The sequence below is a fragment of the Artemia sp. Qi Xiang Cuo genome, chromosome 5 (assembly GCF_049724085.1).
Source record: "Artemia sp. Qi Xiang Cuo chromosome 5, ASM4972408v1, whole genome shotgun sequence".
In the NCBI taxonomy this organism is placed as follows: Eukaryota; Metazoa; Arthropoda; class Branchiopoda; order Anostraca; family Artemiidae; genus Artemia; species Artemia sp. Qi Xiang Cuo.
In genome coordinates, this window is record NC_142798.1 from 74533413 (window position 1) to 74555438 (window position 22026).

A 22026-nucleotide genomic window follows, 5' to 3' on the forward strand; every position below is an offset into this window, starting at 1 on the left:
GTGTGTATCGGGAAGGCCACCTCCGGTCCATTCTTGGTACACAAAACATTGGTGTTCTCACAATCAGTCTTATAAACGAATTTAGTTCATCCCCATGTTTGCCTTTTTAAGCCCCCCCCCCCCACCAACAAAAATTTCCCTCTCACGTGCCTGGTGATGTCAAAGCTACACTCCAATTCACAAATCTATTACCCCTTTTTTGCAAATGCCAATCAAAAAATTCTGATTGTAGCATCCAATTTTTTTAAATAACAAAGCCCCCCCCCCCGTCTTAAAATATTCTAGCGATATCCATTCGCGTATGTAGGGGAGGCTACCTCCGGTCCATTCTTGGTACACAAAACCTTGGGATTCTCACGATCCGTCTTATAAACTAATGTAGTTCATCCCCATTTTTGCCTTTTTAAGCCCCCCACCAACAAAAATTCCCCTCGCACGAGCCTGGTAATATCAAACCTACACTCCAATTCACAAATCTATTACCCCTTTTATGCAAATGTCAATCAAAGAATTCTGATTGTATCATCCAATTTTTTTAAATAACAAAGCCGTCTTAAAATATTCTAACGATATCCATTCGTGTGTGCAGGAGAGGTTACCTCCGGTCATTTCTTGGGACACGAAATCTTGGGATTTTCACCATCAGTCTTATAAACTTATGTAGTTCATCCCTATGTTTTCCTTTTTAAACCCCCCTCAAACAAAAATTCCCCAAGCACTAGCCGGGTAATATCAAACCTTCACTCCAATCCACAAATCTATTGCACATTTTATGCAAATGTCAATCAAAGAATTCTGATTGTAGTATCCAATTTTTAAATAACTAAGCCCCCTGTCTTAAAATATTCTAGCGATATCCATTCGTGTATGTAGGGGAGGCTACCTCCGGTCCATTCTTGGTACAAAAAACCTTGGGATTTTCACGATCCGTCTTATAAACTAATGTAGTTCATCCCCATTTTTGCCCTTTTAAGCCCCCCCACCAACAAATATTTTCCTCGCAGGTGCCTGGTGATGTCAAACCTACACTCCAATTCACAAAAAAATTACCTTTTTTTTTTTTTTTTTTTTTTTGCAATTGCAAAACAAACAATTCTGATTGTTGCATCCAATTCTTTATATAAAAAAGCCAACACACATGTAAACACGGTGCTTTCAAAAACTCATCTGATTGAAAACATGTTTAAAGGTGCCAAGGAACGTAATCTCCTCAAAACTTAATTTTTTTGCCAAAAAAAAAAAAGGAGTCAAATGATACAACCATGTGTAATTCTTATCATAGAATGTTCACGTGTAAGTCTAATGTCTCAGGCATGGGTTTTTCTTGCGCAATTCCAATGTTTATTTTCATGTAGGTTTTCAATCTATTACACTTTTGACCATATTCTTGTACGGTTGAAACTGTACGGTTGAAAGTGCCTAATAGGTTACTACTTGCTAAGAAGGATTTTTCAGGCTGAATCGTCTGCAAGAAATTTTACGAACAGGGTTTTTTTTTTTTAGCAAGGATGAAATTGTCCGGAGGGAATTTTATGGGGGGGGGGTGTATTTTACGTGGTATGAAATTTTTACGGAGGAATTTACCGTGAGGGGAAGAAATTTTTCATGGAGGGTGACCAAATTTGCCAGCAATATTTGAAAAACGATCAAAATTTAAATAAAAAAACAAGTTTTTTTCAACTGAAGGTAAGGAGCAACATTAAAACTTAAAACGAACATAAATTATTCCGTATATGAAGGATTTGTGCCCTCCTCAATACTCTGCTCTTTACGATAAAGTTTTACTGTGTGTCCATATTTTTTAAGAACGACTCCTGAAGCACAAGTGCCGTTTTATTAGAATAGGAAGCTTTTTAAAGTGCTAAACACTTTACGTGAAGAGCAAGCTTTGAGGAGGGGGTCAACCCCTTCATATATGGAAAAATTTCTGTTCATTTTTATTTTTAATATTGCTCCTTACTTTCTGTAGAAAGAACTCGTTTTTTATTTCTTTAATCCCATCCAGGACGCATACAGGGGGATAAGCGCTCGGGGTCTTTTATTTTTATCCTCCCCCGAAATAGTTTCTGCGTACAAGTCTGGGTCACATGCTGCCCGTAAGCTTCGTAAATAAGCTAAGTAAGTAAGTTTTCAGACCCCCATCTTAAACAAAAACAAAAAGAAAGGAGAGAAGAAAAGAGAAAATTCAAACAAGGAGACTGAATTTCCATTTCGGTTTCCGTTTGAAATGAACATTTAATTTTCTTATTTAAACTTTCTTCTACGAATGATTTTTTGCTTATTTCAAATAAAGAACTATTTCAAATGGAAGAACTTCTTTCAAATTCGTTTTTTCTTTGATATAAATTATAAATGTCTATATGCAACAATAAAAAAAAGTTTCTGTAGGAACAAGTAATAAAAACCAGGCATTCACAGACTTAATACTTCCCAAATCAAAACAAAGACAGTGACTTCCCCAAAATCACATACATCTAAAGGATAAAATATATATATATATATATATATATATATATATATATATATATATATATATATATATATATATATATATATATATATATATATATATATATATCAAAAGGATATATAAAGGATTAATGAAAAAAAGGAAAAGAAAATGAAGGTTTCTATAGGCCGAGGACGCATCCAGAATTCTTGTTCGGGGGAGGGGGGGAAGTTCTAGTAAAAAACTAGAATTCACAAAAGATTTATTTTTATACATTTTAGTTACGTTCTTTTTTTACGTTTTTCAGCCATAGACTTACTACTTTACCAAAGAGAGACAATTTTTCTCATAATCTATATATATTATAGACTAATTCTTAATAAAAAGCACCCATAAAGATGACTTTTGTGCCAAAAAAAAGTGATTTTTCAGCCTGTGTGGTCTCGAAACGCATTTGAACATTACTTTCATAATTGTGTTAGAAATAAGTTACTGAAGATTATGAATATGATTTTTGAAAAAGGGGAAGTACCTAACGATGTAGGTAGTAAATTAATTAGTAATATGATACTTTTTAGACTGAGAGATAGCGTAGACAAAGTTTTAAGAGAAGAACAGTGAGGTTTTAGAAAAGGTAGAAGATGTATCGACCAAATTTTCACTCTTAGGCCAATAATTGAAAAGTGCCTGAGTTTTCAAACACCTTTGGTCCTCAGTTTTATAGATTATGAGCAGGCGTTCGATTCTGTTGATAGAAGAGCTTTAGTAAAGGTTTTATCCTTGTATGGTATACCAGACAAACACATTAAAGTGATTAGTGGTATGTACGAGAATAACACTGCTGCGGTGAGGTTAGCAGCTGGTTTTGTATTAAATCAGGAGTTAAGCAGGGTTGTGTTATATCCCACATTATATGGATTATTTTGATGGACTTTGTCATAAGGAGCATAGGAAAGGCAATGGGAGACCACGGAATCAAATGGGGAGGGAAAAGTCTCCTGGACTTGGATTATGCTGATGATTTAAGCATCCTAGATGAAAGTGTGAGCAAAATGAATGAAGTTTTAGAGGTTGTGGGAGTTCAGGGTGCTAGAATTGGTATTGAAAATTAATGTTAGGAAGACTAAGTCACTAAGGCTAGGAATAAGTGAAGATGACTAGGTGACGTTGGGTAATAAAAAGATTGATCAAGTGGGCAGCTTCACTTACCTTGGTAGTATTATTAGTAAAGACGGTGGGAGCTGAGAAGATGTCAAAAGTAGATTAGCCAAGGTTCAAGGTGTTTTTTCACAGATAAAAAAAGTCTGGAAGAACAGGAAGACAAGTCTACAAACCAAGATTAGAATATTAGAAGCTACAGTGATGACTGGTCAAATATGGCTCTGAAGCATGGACGCTCTGAAAAGCGGATGAAGATTTGCTAGATGTTTTTCAGAGAAATTGCTTACGGATTGTTTTAGGTAGCTGACTGACTAACCGTATGTCATACAGTACGCTGTACAAAAAATGTGGTTCAATACCCCTCTCTAGGGCTATAATGGGAGAAAGTTAGAGATGGCTAGGACACGTTGTGCGGATGAAGGATGACAGAGTGCCAAAGATTGTTCTTTTCGGCCAACCATCAAGGGCTAAACGGAAAGCAGGTCGTCCCCGTCTGGAGTGGGAGGACGTCATAAAGAAAGATTAAAGGAAATGGGAACTTTGTGGGCGGGTGTAAAAAGAAAGGCTTTGAATAGATTGGGATGGAGGAGGAACCTGCGTGGCTGTGTTGGTCTCAAGCGGCTTGATGCTGCGGTGAGTTGTTAGTAGTAATGGTAGTAGTTTATGACTATTTATTGTTATAATATAAGTTATCAAAAGGAATACATTTTTGAACTTATCCGCCATTTCTACAGCAATCTAGAAAGCATGCTATCTACACTGAACGGCACTTGAATTAGTTGTTGTTGTTGAATACCATGCTTATATTAATCTATCTCAGAGTTTGACAACCAATTTCGCTGGATTGTTATGATGATCTCCAGGGGGATTCATCCTTATTGACATACAGCAATCACTCCAATGAAGAATTTATGTTAAGCTACCATGAAAGCTTTTAATATTGCTTTAAACATTAAAAGTCTTTAATGTCGTGCTTTCTTTATCTGATTTTTTTGCAAAGATAATAATAACAATGAAAAAACAAAAAAAAGAAAAAAGAAACGAAACTAAACAAAGCACATATTTTCCTCATAATCTATATGTTCTATACACTAATTCCTAATAAAAATCGTTCGTCACAAATAAGGCCATATCCAGGGGGGATACAGAGTTTGATTACCCTCCTCTCCCCTCCAATTTTTTTTCAACTCAAACAAAAATACATATAAACAAATTTTTGATGCGTTTTGAAAGTTTTTCTGGTCCCCCCCAGCCCCCGAACAAAAATCCTGAATACGCCCTTGGTCACAAAGATTAATTTCAACATCAGTCAAATATTGCTTTAAGGTTTATTTGTCGTTATATGTCATTACACATTCATTTTTCACAGGAATCTAGCTTTGAATATGTCTGCCATTTTTAAAGCTATCGTATATATAGCGAAAATAATTTGAAGGAAAATGTACAGCGTATAGGTAAATTATGCTTTACCTAACGGGGCTGAGACAGCGATAATATTTTTTAATAAATTACGTATCTTAGCCATCAGTAGGAAAAACGGTATTCATAGCCTTAATTACAACAATAGAAAATTGCTACAAAACATGCTATGGTTTCATCAATGGGTCCCCAACCGAAAACTTTACATACTGAGAGTTCGGTGCAGCCATTGATGGGATAGGAAATCATTGGCGAAAATCATTGTGAAGCTATCGATACGTAATTCCATGGTTAGTAGAAACTGAATTGAATTCTGATGATCAGAATTTCATTTTCGACAAGGAGAATTCCATACCCAAACCGAAGATGTACTCTTTAGACTTCCTAATATTTGGAAGATGCTATGAAAAGTCTGTTATTGATGCAAAACATAATTTTTTGCTGTATCGATGGGACTCGAACAGACAAACTCCTGAATGGTTCGGGCACAGACGGGAATAGAAATGGTAGGAATCTCCAGCTGCAAACTTTACGAAAGAGTAATATATAGTATGACGTATAAAGGCGCAGTTTAACGTGTTTTACGCTTACTAGGACGCTTTTGACCTTAGGAAAGTAACATAAAGGTCGCGCACGCTATGAGAAAAGACAAAATATAGTAGGAAGCATAGCAACACACATGATTCATTTCAAGCATAATTTGAAATATGTTCTTATTTGCAAGGGGCTATGTAAGGGGCAAGGGGCTATGTGCACTGAAGGGGCTATGTGAACATCAGACGTATACGCAAAAATATATGTGTAGAAATATCGGAAATCGGTGTGAATTAAAGCATTGTATTACAACGTATTTTAAGCTCAGCAAGATAGTACGATGCAGACTAAACTCAGCAATGAATAATAAAGATCAAGTAAAGAACATAAAAATTGAAGATCAAGTAAACTATAAAACAGAATACAATGTAATAACAGAGAAAAAGGATGAAAATGTTACCTGTTGTAAAGGTACAGATTGAGATCTAAGAAGTGCTGGCAGATTATTCTGATTGTCCAATCCCATGTCACTGCAAGGTATATCGCCGCCTATGAACCGAGGGTTAACACCAACAATCCCTGCAGACATATGACGGCGCCTAAAATTAGAAAAAAATCAATGATTATGCCGTTATTTTACACTTACTATATAATATGCAATGATTGGAAACAATTGAGACTAAAGGAAAGAAAATAATATTAATAACTTAATTGTATTAATAATTATAATAAAAATATTTATTAAAAAGTAATTCATTAAAATCAAAAATTAATTGATAAATAATAATTAAAAATTAATTAATAATTAAAAATACTTACCAACAATTAAATATCAAATTTAATCACAATATATGAATAACAGTTTAATAGCAATAATAATTTCATTGTGTTAATAATTGTAATAATAATATTAACTAAAAAACAATTAACTAGAATTAAAAATTAATTGATGATTAGCAATTAAAATCAATTAATGATTAAAAATATTTACTAATAATTAATAACTCAACAATAATAACAATTTAATTGCATTAATTGTTATAATAATAATATTAACTTAAAAAATAATTAATTAAATTAAAACAAAAAAATAGCAAATTGTGCACTGACAATGATTCTTCTCTTCTATTTTTGACGGTAAAACTGAAACACCGACCGTGAGTGTTTTTACTTGATCGAGCCGCACATGGGTTTCCGAGTGCATGTGTTTTTGTGCATTATTTTTGGCTTGATTATGCCTATTTCCATTTCTTCAGTCAAAATTGTCATTAGTTTCAAACTCAGTCCATAAGTTAAAGCTCAAGACTAGGCTATTTTTATTTTACATAGGTTCACTACTACTCCACTTGAAACAAATGCAAAATCCTCTCACTGCTCCCTTATGATCCATATTCTTTATCTATAATGCGCTAATGTTAACCAGTTCAATAGTAGGTTGAAATGCTACCTTCTGGGAGGCTGTGTATGATTAGCACGCGGTCATGACCTTACTGCTGCTAACTCGTAAGAAAACACCTGGTTATTTTTGGAAAGTGCATGAGAGAGAGAGGGGGGGGGGTCTGAAGTTAGCAAACTCTAAGGTACGACTTATCATCGTTGTCTTACGGTTCATGTTCTCCGTCTATGCACTGCTTCATTGAATCGAATAATAAAAATTTTCACCCAGTTTATTTTTTTCGTCAGAAAATGCTCAATAAACATCTTCTTGTAATCTATACATAAAATCGAATGCATGTCAGTGTAAACCTCTGTTTAGTTCTTTATTTGTATGCCCTTTTTATTGGCAGATGTAATAGTTTACGTAAATTCCAAAGATAGACGATAAACGTTGGTACATGGTCTTTATTAAATAACGTGAGAATATACACAGAGAAAATAAGGTAGCACAAGAACAACTAGCTACGACGAAGGCGAAAGATGGACTGCCTTTAGAAGTGTACCAAGAGTATAACTTTCCTGGAACGGAAGTTCCAGCTATTGGTTGTTCGCCCATGCCAGGGAACGAACCCTTTCCCACGACTAGCCTTAGTCCCAAAAGCCCCCCCCCCCCCTGGACTGCTCTCGTTGACATATACATGGCCAAATCTCTAAGAAACGAGACACCAGGAAAAGCCTTCTCGAATTTATGTTCCAAATACTTTACATCAGTGTATGTGTGACCTGTATGCATTACTCGTCCGATGACCAAGAAACCTTAAAAAGTTGTTGAGTGCAATCCTGCGAAGATTTTAAGATATAAAATCCTCACCCCAAGGCCATCTTAATATTTTTCATGCTGACTGAAATTACAGACCCCTTAGCACAAATACTTGACAGTTTTCTCCGTTCAAATTATTCACTTATTTTGGGTATTAAATATCCAACCACGCCCAACGGGTAAGTTGATAATTATAACCTAATTTTTCAAATACTGAAAAAAAGATCGTTATTTTGCCTGTGGAGAAAATTTTCTACGTGGGGAGGGATTTTCCGATAAGGAAGAATTTTCCACTGAGGGGGGCATTCTGATGAAGAAGAATTTTCCTTGAATTTCTTTCCTTTTGAGGTCGCAACAAGGCGCGACTAAGTACAAAGAACGAATCGTTATTTCTGCTTTTTGCGGAGCCACAGGAATAGAATGTTCTACCGGAGGGAAAATGGCTAATAGAAAATGTTAATCAGATCCAGAGTAAGTTGACACGTTACCTTTTGGCAAGTTAACAATGATTTTACTCTTTGTTAATTAGGACTTTGTTTTTACAGGTAAAGTTTTGAATGTGTAATTGATTGTAAGAATGGAAACAATCTTACTTAACAACCTAAAAGATTTACCTGATTAAAAAAAAAAAAATTTTCATTGTTTGAAAAAGTTATAAATACTGTTTTGCTAATAAATTTATCTTTAATTAATCTTATTACTTCTTTGAGTCGGAAATAGCTATTTTTTATCTAGTTCTTCCTAAAAGATTATTCTGTTTAGTTTTCATAATAGAGCTTTCACAACAATTTTCCGCATTTTTTTTTTAATTAGGCACCGGAAAACACGGCGGATATCCACCATTTTTATTGCATTCAATCACAGAATTTTTGAATAAAAGTCAGTGTGCATTAAGTGTCTAACCCACACAGGCCTTGAACTATATAATTTTAAAGTATATGCTGGATGTATCTATTGGTATCAAAATTCCGTTTTTTAGAATTTCGGTTACCATTGAGCCGGTTCGCTCCTTACTTACAGTTTGTTGCCACGAGTTTGATAATTTTAAAGTATTTGTTATTCTTCAGAAGCTTTTAATTTACATTTGACATCCAAATCCAGCATATACTTCTTATTTCTTCTAGCATATACTTCTTCTATTTCCTAACAATGCTACTAAAACAATATTAGGAAGAACAATAGAAAACTACAAAATAATATAAACTATCGCAATGTCTAAAGTAACAAGCCATCAGAGTCAACCCCCCCCCCTGGACCCACCTTAGGTCTGCTCGTACCTGAAAACCCCAATTTTCGATAGTTTATTACTTTATATTACTTCCAATCGTTTTTAGGGCAACACCACATTTTCGTCAGTGTTGCCACGCTGAGCCGTAGAAATAAATAAGCAAAATAACTAGTTAAATCTGACAATACTTTCCGTCCGTGAAAACACAAACATTAACGATATGTTGATTTCTAAAGGCATTAAATAAAAAAAAACAAGTTTTTTTTAACTGAAATAAGGAACGACGTTAAAACTTAAAACGAACAGAAATTATTCCGTATATGAAAGGGGCTGTCAGTAGAGAAGCCCTAATATCTCCTGGGGGGGCTCCATATATGGGCATAGAGTCCCTAGGGAGAACACCTGTGCTGTCAGTCCGACGGGGCACCATATATGGGCATGGAATCCCCAGGGAGAACACGTTTCCGAGGAATTGATTGCGTAACCTAGCCTAACCTCATGAGCTCATGACGGGGCACCATATATGGGCATACACTCCCTAGGGGAAATGGATTTCTGAGAAATTGATTGTGTAATCGAAGGGGAAGTGGATTTCCGAGAACTTGATTGCGTAATCGATTGGGAGTTTTATTGATCCAATAACGGGAAACAAATCACGTGTCTCCTTCTAAGCCAATCAGAGGGCTGGTTACATATTAGCGGGGGAGGATTGCAGAGAATATAAGGAAAGGATTTTTGCTATAGTTTTTTTTATTAGTCTGTGCATAGAATTCAAAGGAGTGAGAAGAAGAACAGTTTGACTTTACTCATTTGGATATATATTTGTGTTGATGAGTGGGATGTTTACCCTATTAGAAGTTGATAGTGGAGTTGATGGCAATACTACAAGAGCACCAAACTTCTGATCATTGGATCAGAAGTTTAAGAGTCTCATATTTTAAAATGGTCGACAGGTCTAATGAATATACCTTCGACATTCCTAACATGACATAACTGGAGACAGGAATCCCGCTAGACCTGGGTCAGTGACCCTAATCATACATATTAATCATATTCACACATAGGCTTTAGTAGAATAGTTAGACATGTTTGGTCTCGATTGTCTGAATGGCTTGGGGCCTTTAGGAATCGTTCATTAGGACAATTCCCTGGAGCTTCCCAGTGAAATGCCCCTGAAGCAACAGGCGCACCTTAGAAACTAAAATGTGTGATGCTTTGTTTCTAGTTATCAAACAGTTCGTGGTAACAGTAGGAATGACCTATCGACTCGTGACAGTACACCATATATGGGCAGAGAATCCCTAGGGAGAACACCTGTGCCGTCAGTCCGACGGGGGCACCATATATGGACATGGAATCCCCAGGGAGGAATCCCCAATCCCGTTTCCGAGAAATTGGTGTTCGTCCAGGAAAATTGTCTCCGGGGCGAAGTTTATTAATGTCTGATGGATGATGTCAAGGTTGATTGATTTGTTGATGTCCGTCCAGGAGAACTGTTTCCGGGCGAAGTTCACTAATGTCTGACGGATGATGTCAAGGTTGATTGATTTGTTGATGTTCATCCAGGAGAATTATCTCCGGGCGAATGTTTTGATCTTAGAGATGAAGAGATTAATGCGGGAAAGGGTTTTCTAGGAATTTCAAATATGACAGCGCAGGTTTGTCAAAACAAAAGGAACACGCAGAAATTACGTTTAGAGATTATTTGGGCGAAACCGTTTTGATACATTTTAGAAGATGATTTAAGCGAAACCGTTTGAGGCATTTTAGATGATTTTAGAAGATGATTTTGAAGAGGATTTGAGGGTGCAACTCTGTGGTCGTTATAATATACAAGTTCTATTGAACAGTGTTGTGAGGTCCTCTACCCCAGCCCCAAAGGGCTCCGATCCCCCTACCCCAACCCCGAAGGAAGCCCCCGGCCCCCAAAGGTCCCCCGGGATCCCAAAGGACCAACCGGCCCCCAAGGGCCCCCGGATCCCCAAAGGGCCCCTCGGGCCCCCAAAGAGCCCCCTCCCCATTTTTTTTAATACTTTTTTTGTGCACTTGAGACACAGAAGGGCCCCCACATTTCAAAAGGCTTTATTATATCTTTTCAGTACAAGTTCCTTTCTTAATGTCATTCCTAAACCCATTTTACAAGTTGAAGTAGCCATCCTTTTCACCCACAACATTACTTTACAGCTTTTTGAATGCCCCAACACCAAACAGTACTTTTCAAAAGGCATTTCAGAACAAGTTCTTTTCTTAATGTCCCTCCTAAACCCATTTTACAAGTTGAAGTACCTATCCTTTTCTCCATAACTTTACTTTACAATCTTTTGCACAACCCAAACATCAAGTAATATTTGTTAATGACATTTCCGAATAAGTTCTTTTCATAATATCCTTTCTAAACCAATTTTAGAGGTTGAAGTACTTATCTTTTTACAAAAAATTTACTTTATAACTTTTTGCATACCACAACATCAAGCAATACTTTTCAAAGGCTTTATTAAATCTTTTCAGAACAAGTTCTTTACGTAATGTCCTTCCTAAACCAATTTTGCAAGTTGAAGTACTCATCTTTTCCCCCACAACTTCACTATAAGGCTTTTCAAATACCCCAACATCAAGCAATACTTTTCAAAAGGCTTTACTATATCTTTTCAGAACAATTTCTTTACGTAATTTTCTTCCTAAACCCTTTTTACAAGTTGAAATACTTATCTTATCCCCCACAACTTCACTTTACGAATTGTTTGCACACCCAAACATCAAGCGATACTTTCCAAAAGGCTTTACTATATCTTTTCAGAACAAGTTTTTTTCTTAATGTCCTTCCTAAACCAATTTTACAAGTTGAAGTAGTTATCTTTTTCACTCCAATTTTACTTTCCGACTTTTTTGCACACCCCAAGATCAAGCAATACTTTTCAAAAGGCTTAATTATATCTTTTCAGAACAAGTTCTTTTCTTATTATCCTTTTTATACCAATTTTACAAATTCTAAATTTTTCCTTAGTAGATAGAAAAATAGATAGAATTTCCCGGACGAAATCTATATCATAGTTGTGAATATTTTCTCGAAAGATAAGCAGTTCTATTTCAATTTTAAATTTTCTCAATGAAGTGAAGAAAAGTTCAAGATCTCTTCTGAATTTTCTCAATGAAAAAGAAATAAGTTATTGATTAATTCTATTTTTCCAAATAATATAAAAATTTTCCACTTCGGTTCAGATCTGTCTCAAAGGGATGAAAAATTTAAAATACTGTTCCAAATTTTTCACAGAAGATAAAAAAGTGCAAGTTCTCATCTGAATTTTACCTAAGAACACAATTCAATTGCAATTTCTACAGAGAAAATAAAAATCTTCCACTTCAGTTCTTTATTTCACAAAGACATAAAGAAATTTAAAGTTCTATTCTAAATTTTTCCGTAGAAGATAGAAAAAGCTATACCATAGTTGTGAATATTTTCCCAGAAGATAAAAAGTTCTACTTCAAATTTAAAATTTTCTCAACGAAGTGAAGAAAAGTTCAAGTTCTATTCTGAATTTTCTCAATGAAAAAGAAATTAACTATTCATCATTTCTATTTTTCCAAATAATATAAAAAATTTTCAGTTTAGTTCAGATCTGTCTCGAAGATATGAGAAATTTTAAATACTCTTCCAAATTTTTCACAGAAGATAAAAAAGTCAAGTTCTCTTCTGAATTTTACCAAAGAACCCACTTCAATTATAATTTCTCCAGAGAAAACAAAAATCTTCCACTTCAGTTCTCTATTTCACAAAGACATAAAGAAATTTAAAGTTCAATTCTAAATTTTTCGGTGGAAGATAGAAAAAGTAATATCATACTTGTGGATATTTCCCCGGAAGATAAGAAGCTCTAGTTCAATTTAAAATTTTCTCAACGAAGTGAAGAAAAGTTCAAGTTCTCTTCTGAATTCTACCAAAGAACACACTTCAATTCTAATTTCTCCAGAGAAAATAAAAATCTTCCACTTAAGTTCTTTATTTCACAAAGACATAAAGAAATTAAAGTTCAATTCTAAATTTGTCGGTGGAAGATAGAAAAAGTAATACCATACTTGTGAATATTTTCCCGGAAGATGAAAAGTTCTAGTTCAATTTAAAATTTTCTCAACGAAGTAAAGAAAAGTTCAAGTTCTCTTCTGAATTTTACCAAAGGACACACTTCAATTCTAATATTTCCAGAGAAAATAAAAATCTTCCACTTCAGTTTTAAGTTCCCCAAAGACATAAAGAAATTTAAAGTTCTATTCTAAATTTTTCCGTAGTAAATAGAAAAAGCTATACCATAGTTGTGAATATTTTCCCGGAAGATAAAAAGTTCTAGTTCAATTTTTAATTTTCTCAACGAAGTGAAGAAAAGTTCAAGTTCTTTTCTGAATTTTACTCAATAAAAAAGAAATTAGTTTTTGATCATTTCTATTTTTCCAAATAATCTAAAAATTTTCCACTTTAGTTCAGATCTGTCTCGAAGAGATGAAAAATTTAAAATACTGTTCCAAATTTTTCACAGAAGATAAAAAAGTTCAAGTTCTCTTCTGAATTTTACCAAAGAAGACAATTCCATTCTAGTTTCTCCAGAGAAAATAAAAATCTTCCAATTCAGTTCTCTATTTCACAAAGACATAAAGAAATTTAAATTTCAATTCTAAATTTTTCGGTGGAAGATAGAAAAAGTAATACCATACTTGTGAATATTTTCACGGAAGAGAAAAGTTCTAGTTCAATTTTAAATTTTCTCAACAAAGTGAAGAAAAGTTCAAGTTCTCTTCTGAATTTTCTCTATGAAAAAGAAATAAGTTATCGATCATTTCTATTTTTCCAAATAATATAAAAATTTTCCACTTCAGTTCAGATCTGTCTCAAAGAGATGAAAATATTCTTAAAACTGTTTAAAATTTTTCAAAGAAGAAGGAAAAGTTTAAGTTCTCTTCTGGATTATACCAAATAACAAACTTCAATTCTAAATTCTCCAGATATAATACTAATCTTAAACTTCAGTTTTAAGTTCCCCAAAGACATAAAGAAATTTAAAGTTCAATTATAAATTTTTCCGTGTTAGATAGAAAAAGCTATTCCATAGTTATGAATTTATTCCCTGAAGATAAAAAGTTCTAGTTCAATTTTTAATTTTCTCAACGAAGTGAAGAAAAGTTCTGTTCTGAATTTTCTCAATGAAAAACAAATTAGTTATTGATCAATTCTATTTTTCCAAGTAATATAAAATTTTCCACTTCAGTTCAGATCTGTCTCAAAGAGATGAAAAATTTAAAATACCGTTCCAATTTTTTCACAGAATATAAAAAAGTTCAAGTTCTCTTCTGAATCTTACCAAAGAACACACTTCAATTCTAATTTCTCCAGAGAAAATAAAAATCTTCCACTTCAGTTCTTTAATTCACAAAGACAAAGAAATTTAAAGTTCAATTCTAAATATTTCGGTGGAAGATAGAGAAAGTGATATCATAGTTGTGAATATTTTCCCGGGATATAGAAAATTCTAGTTTAATTTTAAGATTTCTCAACACATTTAAGAAAAGTTCAACTTCTTTTCTGAATTTTTTCTATGGAAAAGAAATAAGTTTTTTATTAACTCCACTTTCCTAGGAAAAATAAAATTTTTCCAATTCTTTTCTTTATTCGTCAAAGACAAAGAAATTTAATTCAATTCTAAATTTTTAGATGGAAGATAGAAAAAGTAATATTATGATTGTGATTATTTTCCATGAAGATCAAAAGTTTCACTTTATTTCTAATTTTTCTTAAATTCAGTTCCGATTTTTCTCAAAGAGATGAAAAATTTAAAGTTCTGTTCCAAATTTTTCATAGAAGATAGAAAAAGTTATACATTGATTGTGAATATTCGACATGAAGATAAGGAGCTCCACTTTAATTCTGAGTTTTCTCGACGAAGTGCAAAATGTTCAAGTTCTCTTCTGAATTTTCTTAAAGAAGAGAAAAAATTTAGCTCAATTCTGAATTTTACCAATGAAAATTAAAAAACCTTCCATTTCAGTTCTTAATTTCTCAGACACAAACAATTTAAATTTCAGTTCTAAGTTTTTCAGTAGAAGATAGCAAGAGTTATACTATGATTGTGATTATTTTCTAGTGAAGATAAAAAGTTTTACTTTAATTCTAATTTTCTTAAATTCAGTTCCGATTTTTCTCAAAGAAATGAAAAATTTAAAGTTCTGTTCCAAATTTTTTATAGAATATAGAAAAAGTTATACATTGATTGTGAATATTCGACATGAAGATAAGGAGCTACACTTTAATTCTGAGTTTTCTCGAAGAAGTGCAAAATGTTCAAGTTCTCTTCTGAATTTTCTTAAAGAAGAGAAAAAAGCTTCTACTTAAGTTCTTAATTTCTCAAAGACATAAAAAATTTTAAGTTCACTTCTAAATTTTTCCATAGAAGATAGGAAAAGTTATACTATGATTTTGATTATTTTCCAGTGAAGATAAAAAGTTTCAATTTAATTCTAAATTTACTTAAATTGAGTTCCGATTTTTCTCAAAGAGATGAAAAAATTTAAAGTTCTGTTCTAAATTTTTCATAGAAGATAGAAAAAGTTATACATTGATCATGAATATTCACCGTGAAGATAAAAATTTCCACTTTAATTCTAAATTTTCGCAATGAAGTGCAAAATGTTCAAGTTCTCTTCTTTATTTTTCCAAGAAAATAAAAAGGTTCCACTTCAGTTCTGGTTTTTTTCTCAAAGAGATGAAAAATTTAAAGTTCTGTTCTAATTTTAAATTAAATTTTAGCTCCTTTGTCTTATGAATTTACCCCTCAAATTTTTAAATTAGAAAATGAGTGACTCGATCTATTATTAAAGACAATCGTTCAAACTCCTTCATCTAACCTCCAAAACAATAGGTTAGGTTAGGTATAAATAAATATTAATAAATAAATAGAAACATTTCTACATGTTTAAGTTAGGTTAGGTTACCTTATCATGAGCGCTCATGATAAGTTAACCTAACCTTTTCCGGCGAGCATGGTTAGGTTAGGCTAGATAAAGTTAAGTTAGATTAGGTGAGGCTAAGTTAGGTTAGCCTACGTACGCTTCAGTTAGGTTAGGTTAGGTGAGAGACAGAAAAAAAGTTAGGTGTATGATTAGGTTAGGTTAGATTAAGTTAGGCTAGGTTAGCCTACGTACGCGCGCGTACGTAGGCTAACTTAACCTAATCTATCTTAATCTAACCTAACCTAATCATACACCTAACTTTTTGCCTGTCTCTCACCTAACCTAACCAAAGTGAAGCGTACGTAGGCTAGCCTAACCTAACTTAACCTAACCTAATCTAGCCTAACCTAACCTAACCATACTCGCCGGAAAAGGTTAGGTTAACTTATCATGAGCGCTCCATGTTAAGTTACCCTAACCTAAGAAACCTTACCCTAACTCTTCTTTAAGAAAATTCAGAAGAGAACTTGAACATTTTGCACTTCTTCGAGAAAACTCAGAATTAAAGTGGAGCTCCTTATCTTCATGTCGAATATTCACAATCAATGTATAACTTTTTCTATCTTCTATGAAAAATTTGGAACAGAACTTTAAATTTTTCATCTCTTTGAGAAAAATCGGAACTGAATTTAAGAAAATTAGAATTAAAGTGAAACTTTTTATCTTCACTGGAAAATAATCACTTTTCCTATCTTCTACAGAAAAATCTAGAACTGAACTTTAAATTTTTTATGTCTGAGAAATTAAGAACTGAAATGGAAGGTTTTTTCATTTTCATTGGTAAAATTCAGAATTGAGCTAACTTTTTTCTCTTCTTTAAGAAAATTCAGAAGAGAACTTGAACATTTTGCACTTCGTCGAGAAAACTCAGAATTAAAGTGGAGCTCCTTATCTTCATGTCGAATATTCACAATCAATGTATAACTTTTTCTATCTTCTATGAAAAATTTGGAAAAGAACTTTAAATTCTTTATCTCTTTGAGAAAAATTGGAACTGAATATAAGAAAAATTAGAAATAAAATGAAACTTTTGACCTTCATGAAAAATAGTCACAATCATAGTATTACTTTTTCTATCTTCCATCTAAAAATTTAGAATAGAACTTTAAATTTCTTTATGTCTTTGTGAAATAAAGAACCGAAGTGGAAAATTTTTATTTTCCCTAGAAAAATTGAGTTAATCAATAACGTATTTCTTTTCCATAGGGAAAATTCAGAAGAGAAGTTGAACTTTTCTTCACTTCGTTGAGAAAATTTTACTTTTTCTATCTTCCAACGAAATATTTAGAATTGAACTTTAAATTTCTTTATGTCTTTGTGAAATAAAGAACTGAAGTGGAAGATTTTTATTTTCTCTGGAGAAATTAGAATTGAAGTGTGTTCTTTGGTAAAATTCAGAAGAGAACTTGATCTTTTTTAGATTCTGTGAAAAAATTGGAACGGTATTTTAAATTTTTCATCTCTTTGAGACAGATCTGAACTGAAGTGAAAAATTTTTATATTATTTGAAAAAATAGAATTGATCAATAACTAATTTCTTTTTCATTGAGAAAATTCAGAACAGAACTTGGAAATTTTCTTCACTTCGTCGATAAAATTTAACATTGAGCTATAACATTTTATCTTCAAGAAATAAATTTATAGCTATATCATAGCTTTTTCTATCTACCATGGAAAAAATTAGAATAGAACTTTAAATTTCTTTATGTCTTTGGGGAACTTAAAACTGAATTTTAAGATTAGTTTTATATCTGGAGAATTTACAATTGAAGTTTGTTCTTTGGTAAAATTCAGAAGAGAACTTGAACTTTTCTTCACTTCGTTGAGAAAATTTTAAATTGAACTAGAACTTTTTATCTTCCGGGAAAATATTCACAAGTATGGTATTACTTTTTCTATCTTCCAACGAAATATTTAGAATTGAACTTTAAATTTCTTTATGTCTTTGTGAAATAAAGAACTGAAGTGGAAGATTTTTATTTTCTCTGGAGAAATTAGAATTGAAGTGTGTTCTTTGGTAAAATTCAGAAGAGAACTTGATCTTTTTTAGATTCTGTGAAAAAATTGGAACGGTATTTTAAATTTTTCATCTCTTTGAGACAGATCTGAAGTAGAAAATTTTTATATTATTTGGAAAAAAAGAATTGATCAATAACTAATTTCTTTTTCATTGAGAAAATTCAGAACAGAACTTGAACTTTTCTTCACTTCGTTGATAAAATTTAAAATTGAGCTAGAACTTTTTATCTTCTATGAAAATATTCCTAGGTAGGTACAGCTTTTTCTATTTACTACAGAAAAAATTTAGAATTGAACTTAAAATTTCTTTATGTCTTTGGGGAGCTTAAAACTGAATTTTAAGATTTTTATTATATCTGGAGAATTTAGAATTGAAGTTTGTTCTTTGGTAAAATCCAGAAGAGAACTTAAACTATTTTTTCTTCTTTGAAAAATGTGAAACAGTTTTAAAAAATTTTTCCTCCCTTTGAGACAGATCTGAACTGAAGTGGAAAATTTTTATATTATTTGGAAAAATAGAAATGATCAATAACATTTCTTTTTCATAGAGAAAATTCAGAAGAGAGCTTGAACTTTTCTTCACTTCGTTGAGAAAATTTAAAATTGAACTAGAACTTTTTCTCTTCCGTGAAAATATTCACAAGTATGGTATTACTTTTTCTATCTTCCACCGAAAAATTTAGAATTAAACTTTAGATTTCTTTATGTCTTTGTGAAATAGAGAACTGAAGTGGAAGATTTTTGTTTTCTTTGGAGAAATTAGAATTGAATTGTGCTCTCTGGTAAAATTCAGAGGAGAACTTGAACTTTTTTATCTTCTGTGAAAAATTTGGAACAGTATTTTAAATTTTTCATCTCTTCGAGACAGATCTGAACTAAAGTGGAAAATTTTTAGATTATTTGGAAAAATAGAAATGATCAATAACTAATTTCTTTTTTATTGAGAAAATTCAGAATAGAACTTGAACTTTTCTTCACTTCGTTGAGAAAATTAAAAATTGAACTAGAACTTTTTACCTTCCAGGAAAATATTCACAACTATGGTATATCTTTTTCTATTCACTACGGAAAAAATTTAGAATATAACTTTAAATTTCTTTGTGTCTTGGGTGAATTTAAAACCGAAGTTGATAATTTTTATTTTCTCTGGAGATATTACAATTGAATTGTTTTCTTTGGTAAAGTACCGAAGATAACTTCTTTTCGTTGATAAAATTATAAATTGAAAAAGAGCTTTTTATCTTCCAGGAAAATATTCTCAACTATGGCATTACTTTTTCTATCTTCCACCGAAAAATTTAGAATTGAACTTTAAATTTCTTTATGTCTTTGTGAAATAAAGAACTGAAGTGGAAGATTTTTATTTTCTCTGGAGAAATTAGAATTGAATTGTGTTCTTTGGTAAAATTCAGAAAAGAACTTGAACTTTTCTTCACTTCGTTGAGAAAATTTTAAATTGAACTAGAACTATCTTCTGGGAAAATATTCACAAGTATGGTATTACTTTTTCTATCTTCCACCGAAAAATTTAGAATTGAACTTTAAATTTCTTTATGTCTTTGTGAAATAGAGAACTGAAGTGGAAGATTTTTGTTTTCACTGCAGAAATTAGAATTGAATTGTGTTCTTTGGTAAACTTCAGAGGAGAACTTGAACTTTTTTATCTTCTGTGAAAAATTTGGAACAGTATTTTAAATTTTTCATCTCTTCGAGACAGATCTGAACTAAAGTGGAAAATTTTTAGATTATTTGGAAAAATAGAAATGATCAATAACTAATTTCTTTTTTATTGAGAAAATTCAGAATAGAACTTGAACTTTTCTTCACTTCGTTGAGAAAATTAAAAATTGAACTAGAACTTTTTACCTTCCAGGAAAATATTCACAACTATGGTATATCTTTTTCTATTCACTACGGAAAAAATTAAAATAAAACTTTAAATTTCTTTATGTCTTTGGGGAACTTAAAACTGAAGTGGAAGATTTTTATTTTCTCTGGAGAAATTAGAATTGAAGTGTGTTCTTTGGTAAAATTCCGAAGAGAACTTGAACTTTCCTTGACTTCGTTGAGAAAATTTTAAATTGAACTAGAACTTTTTATCTTCCGTGAAAATATTCATAAGTATGGTATTACTTTTTCTATATACTATGGAAAAATTTAGAATAGAACTTTAAATTCATTTGTGTCCTTGTGAAATAAAGAACTGAAGTGGAAGATTTTTATTTTCTCTGGAGAAATTAGAATTGAATTGTGTTCTTTAGTAAAATTCAGAAGAGAACTTGAACTTTTTTAGATTCTGTGAAAAAATTGGAACGGTATTTTAAATTTTTCATCTCTTTGAGACAGATCTGAACTGAAGTGGAAAATTTTTATATTATTTGAAAAAATAGAATTGATCAATAACTAATTTCTTTTTCATAGAGAAAATTCAGAACAGAACTTGAACTTTTCTTCACTTCGTTGAGAAAATTAAAAATTGAACTAGAACTTTTTATCTTCAGGGAAAATATTCAGAGCTATGGTATAGCTTTTTCTATCTACTACGGAAAGATTTAGAATAGAACTTTAAATTTCTTTATGTCTTTGGGGAGCTTAAAACTGAAGTTTAAGATTTTTATTTTCTCTGGAGAAATTAGAATTGAAGTTTGTTCTTTGGTAAAATTCAGAAGAGAACTTGAACTTTTCTTCACTTCGTTGAGAAAATTTTAAATTGAACTAGATCTTTTTATCTTCCGGGAAAATATTCACAAGTGTGGTATTACTTTTTCTATCTTCCAACGAAAAATTTAGAATTGAACTTTAAATTTATTTATGTCTTTGTGAAATAAAGAACTGAAGTGGAAGATTTTTATTTTCTCTGGAGAAATTATAATTGAAGTGTGTTCTTTGGTAAAATTCAGAAGAGAACTTGATCTTTTTTAGATTCTGTGAAAAAATTGGAACGGTATTTTAAATTTTTCATCTCTTTGAGACAGATCTGAAGTGGAAAATTTTTATATTATTTGGAAAAATAGAATTGATCAATAACTAATTTCTTTTTCATTGAGAAAATTCAGAAGAGAACTTGAACCTTTCTTCACTTCGTTGAGAAAATTAAAAATTGAACTAGAACTTTTTATCTTCAGGGAAAATATTCAAAAGTATGGTATAGCTTTTTCTATGTACTACGGAAAAAATTTAGAATAGAACTTTAAATTTCTTTATGTCTTTGGGGAACTTAAAACTGAAGTTTAAGATTTTTATTTTCTCTGGAGAATTTAGAATTGAAGTTTGCTCTTTGGTAAAATTCAGAGGAGAACTTGAACTTTTCAATCTTCTTTGAAAAATGTGGAACAGTTTTAAATAATTTCTCCTACTTTTTAGACAGATCTGAACTGAATTGTAAAATTCTTATATTATTTGGAAAAATATAAATGATCAATAACATTTCTTTTTCATAGAGAAAATTCAGAAGAGAACTTGAACTTTTCTTCACTTCGTTGAGAAAATTTTAAATTGAACTAGAACTTTTTATCTTCCGGGAAAATATTCACAAGTATGGTATTACTTTTTCTATCTTCCACCGAAAAATTTAGAATTGAACTTTAAATTTCTTTATGTCTTTGTGAAATAAAGAACTGAAGTGGAAGATTTTTATTTTCTCTGGAGAAATTAGAATTGAAGTGTGTTCTTTGGTAAAATTCAGAAGAGAACTTGAACTTTTCTTCACTTCGTTGAGAAAATTTTTAATTGAACTAGAACTTTTTATCTTCTGGGAAAATATTCACAAGTATGGTATTACTTTTTCTATCTTCCACCGAAAAATTTAGAATTGAACTTTAAATTTCTTTATGTCTTTGTGAAATAGAGAACTGAAGAGGAAGATTTTTGTTTTCTCTGGAGAAATTAGAAATGAATTGTGTTCTTTGGTAAAATTCAGAAGAGAATATGAACTTTATTATCTTCTGTGAAAAATTTGGAATAGTATTTTAAATTTTTCATCTCTTCGAGAAAGATCTGAACTAAAGTGGAATTTTTTTATATTAT

The 22026-nt window shown here is 31.8% G+C and overlaps 1 protein-coding gene across 3 annotated transcripts in view; it reads right to left on the minus strand.

Moving 5' to 3' along the window:
• LOC148952513 (uncharacterized) overlaps positions 1–22026 on the minus strand; it is a 183321-nt gene that overhangs the window by 57801 nt on the left and 103494 nt on the right. For all 3 annotated transcript variants that reach the window (XM_089088997.1, XM_089088998.1, XM_089088999.1), the window contains one exon: positions 6024–6162. In XM_089088997.1, coding sequence (XP_088945123.1) covers positions 6024–6162 — 139 coding nt within the window. The remainder of the gene's footprint in view (positions 1–6023; positions 6163–22026) is intronic.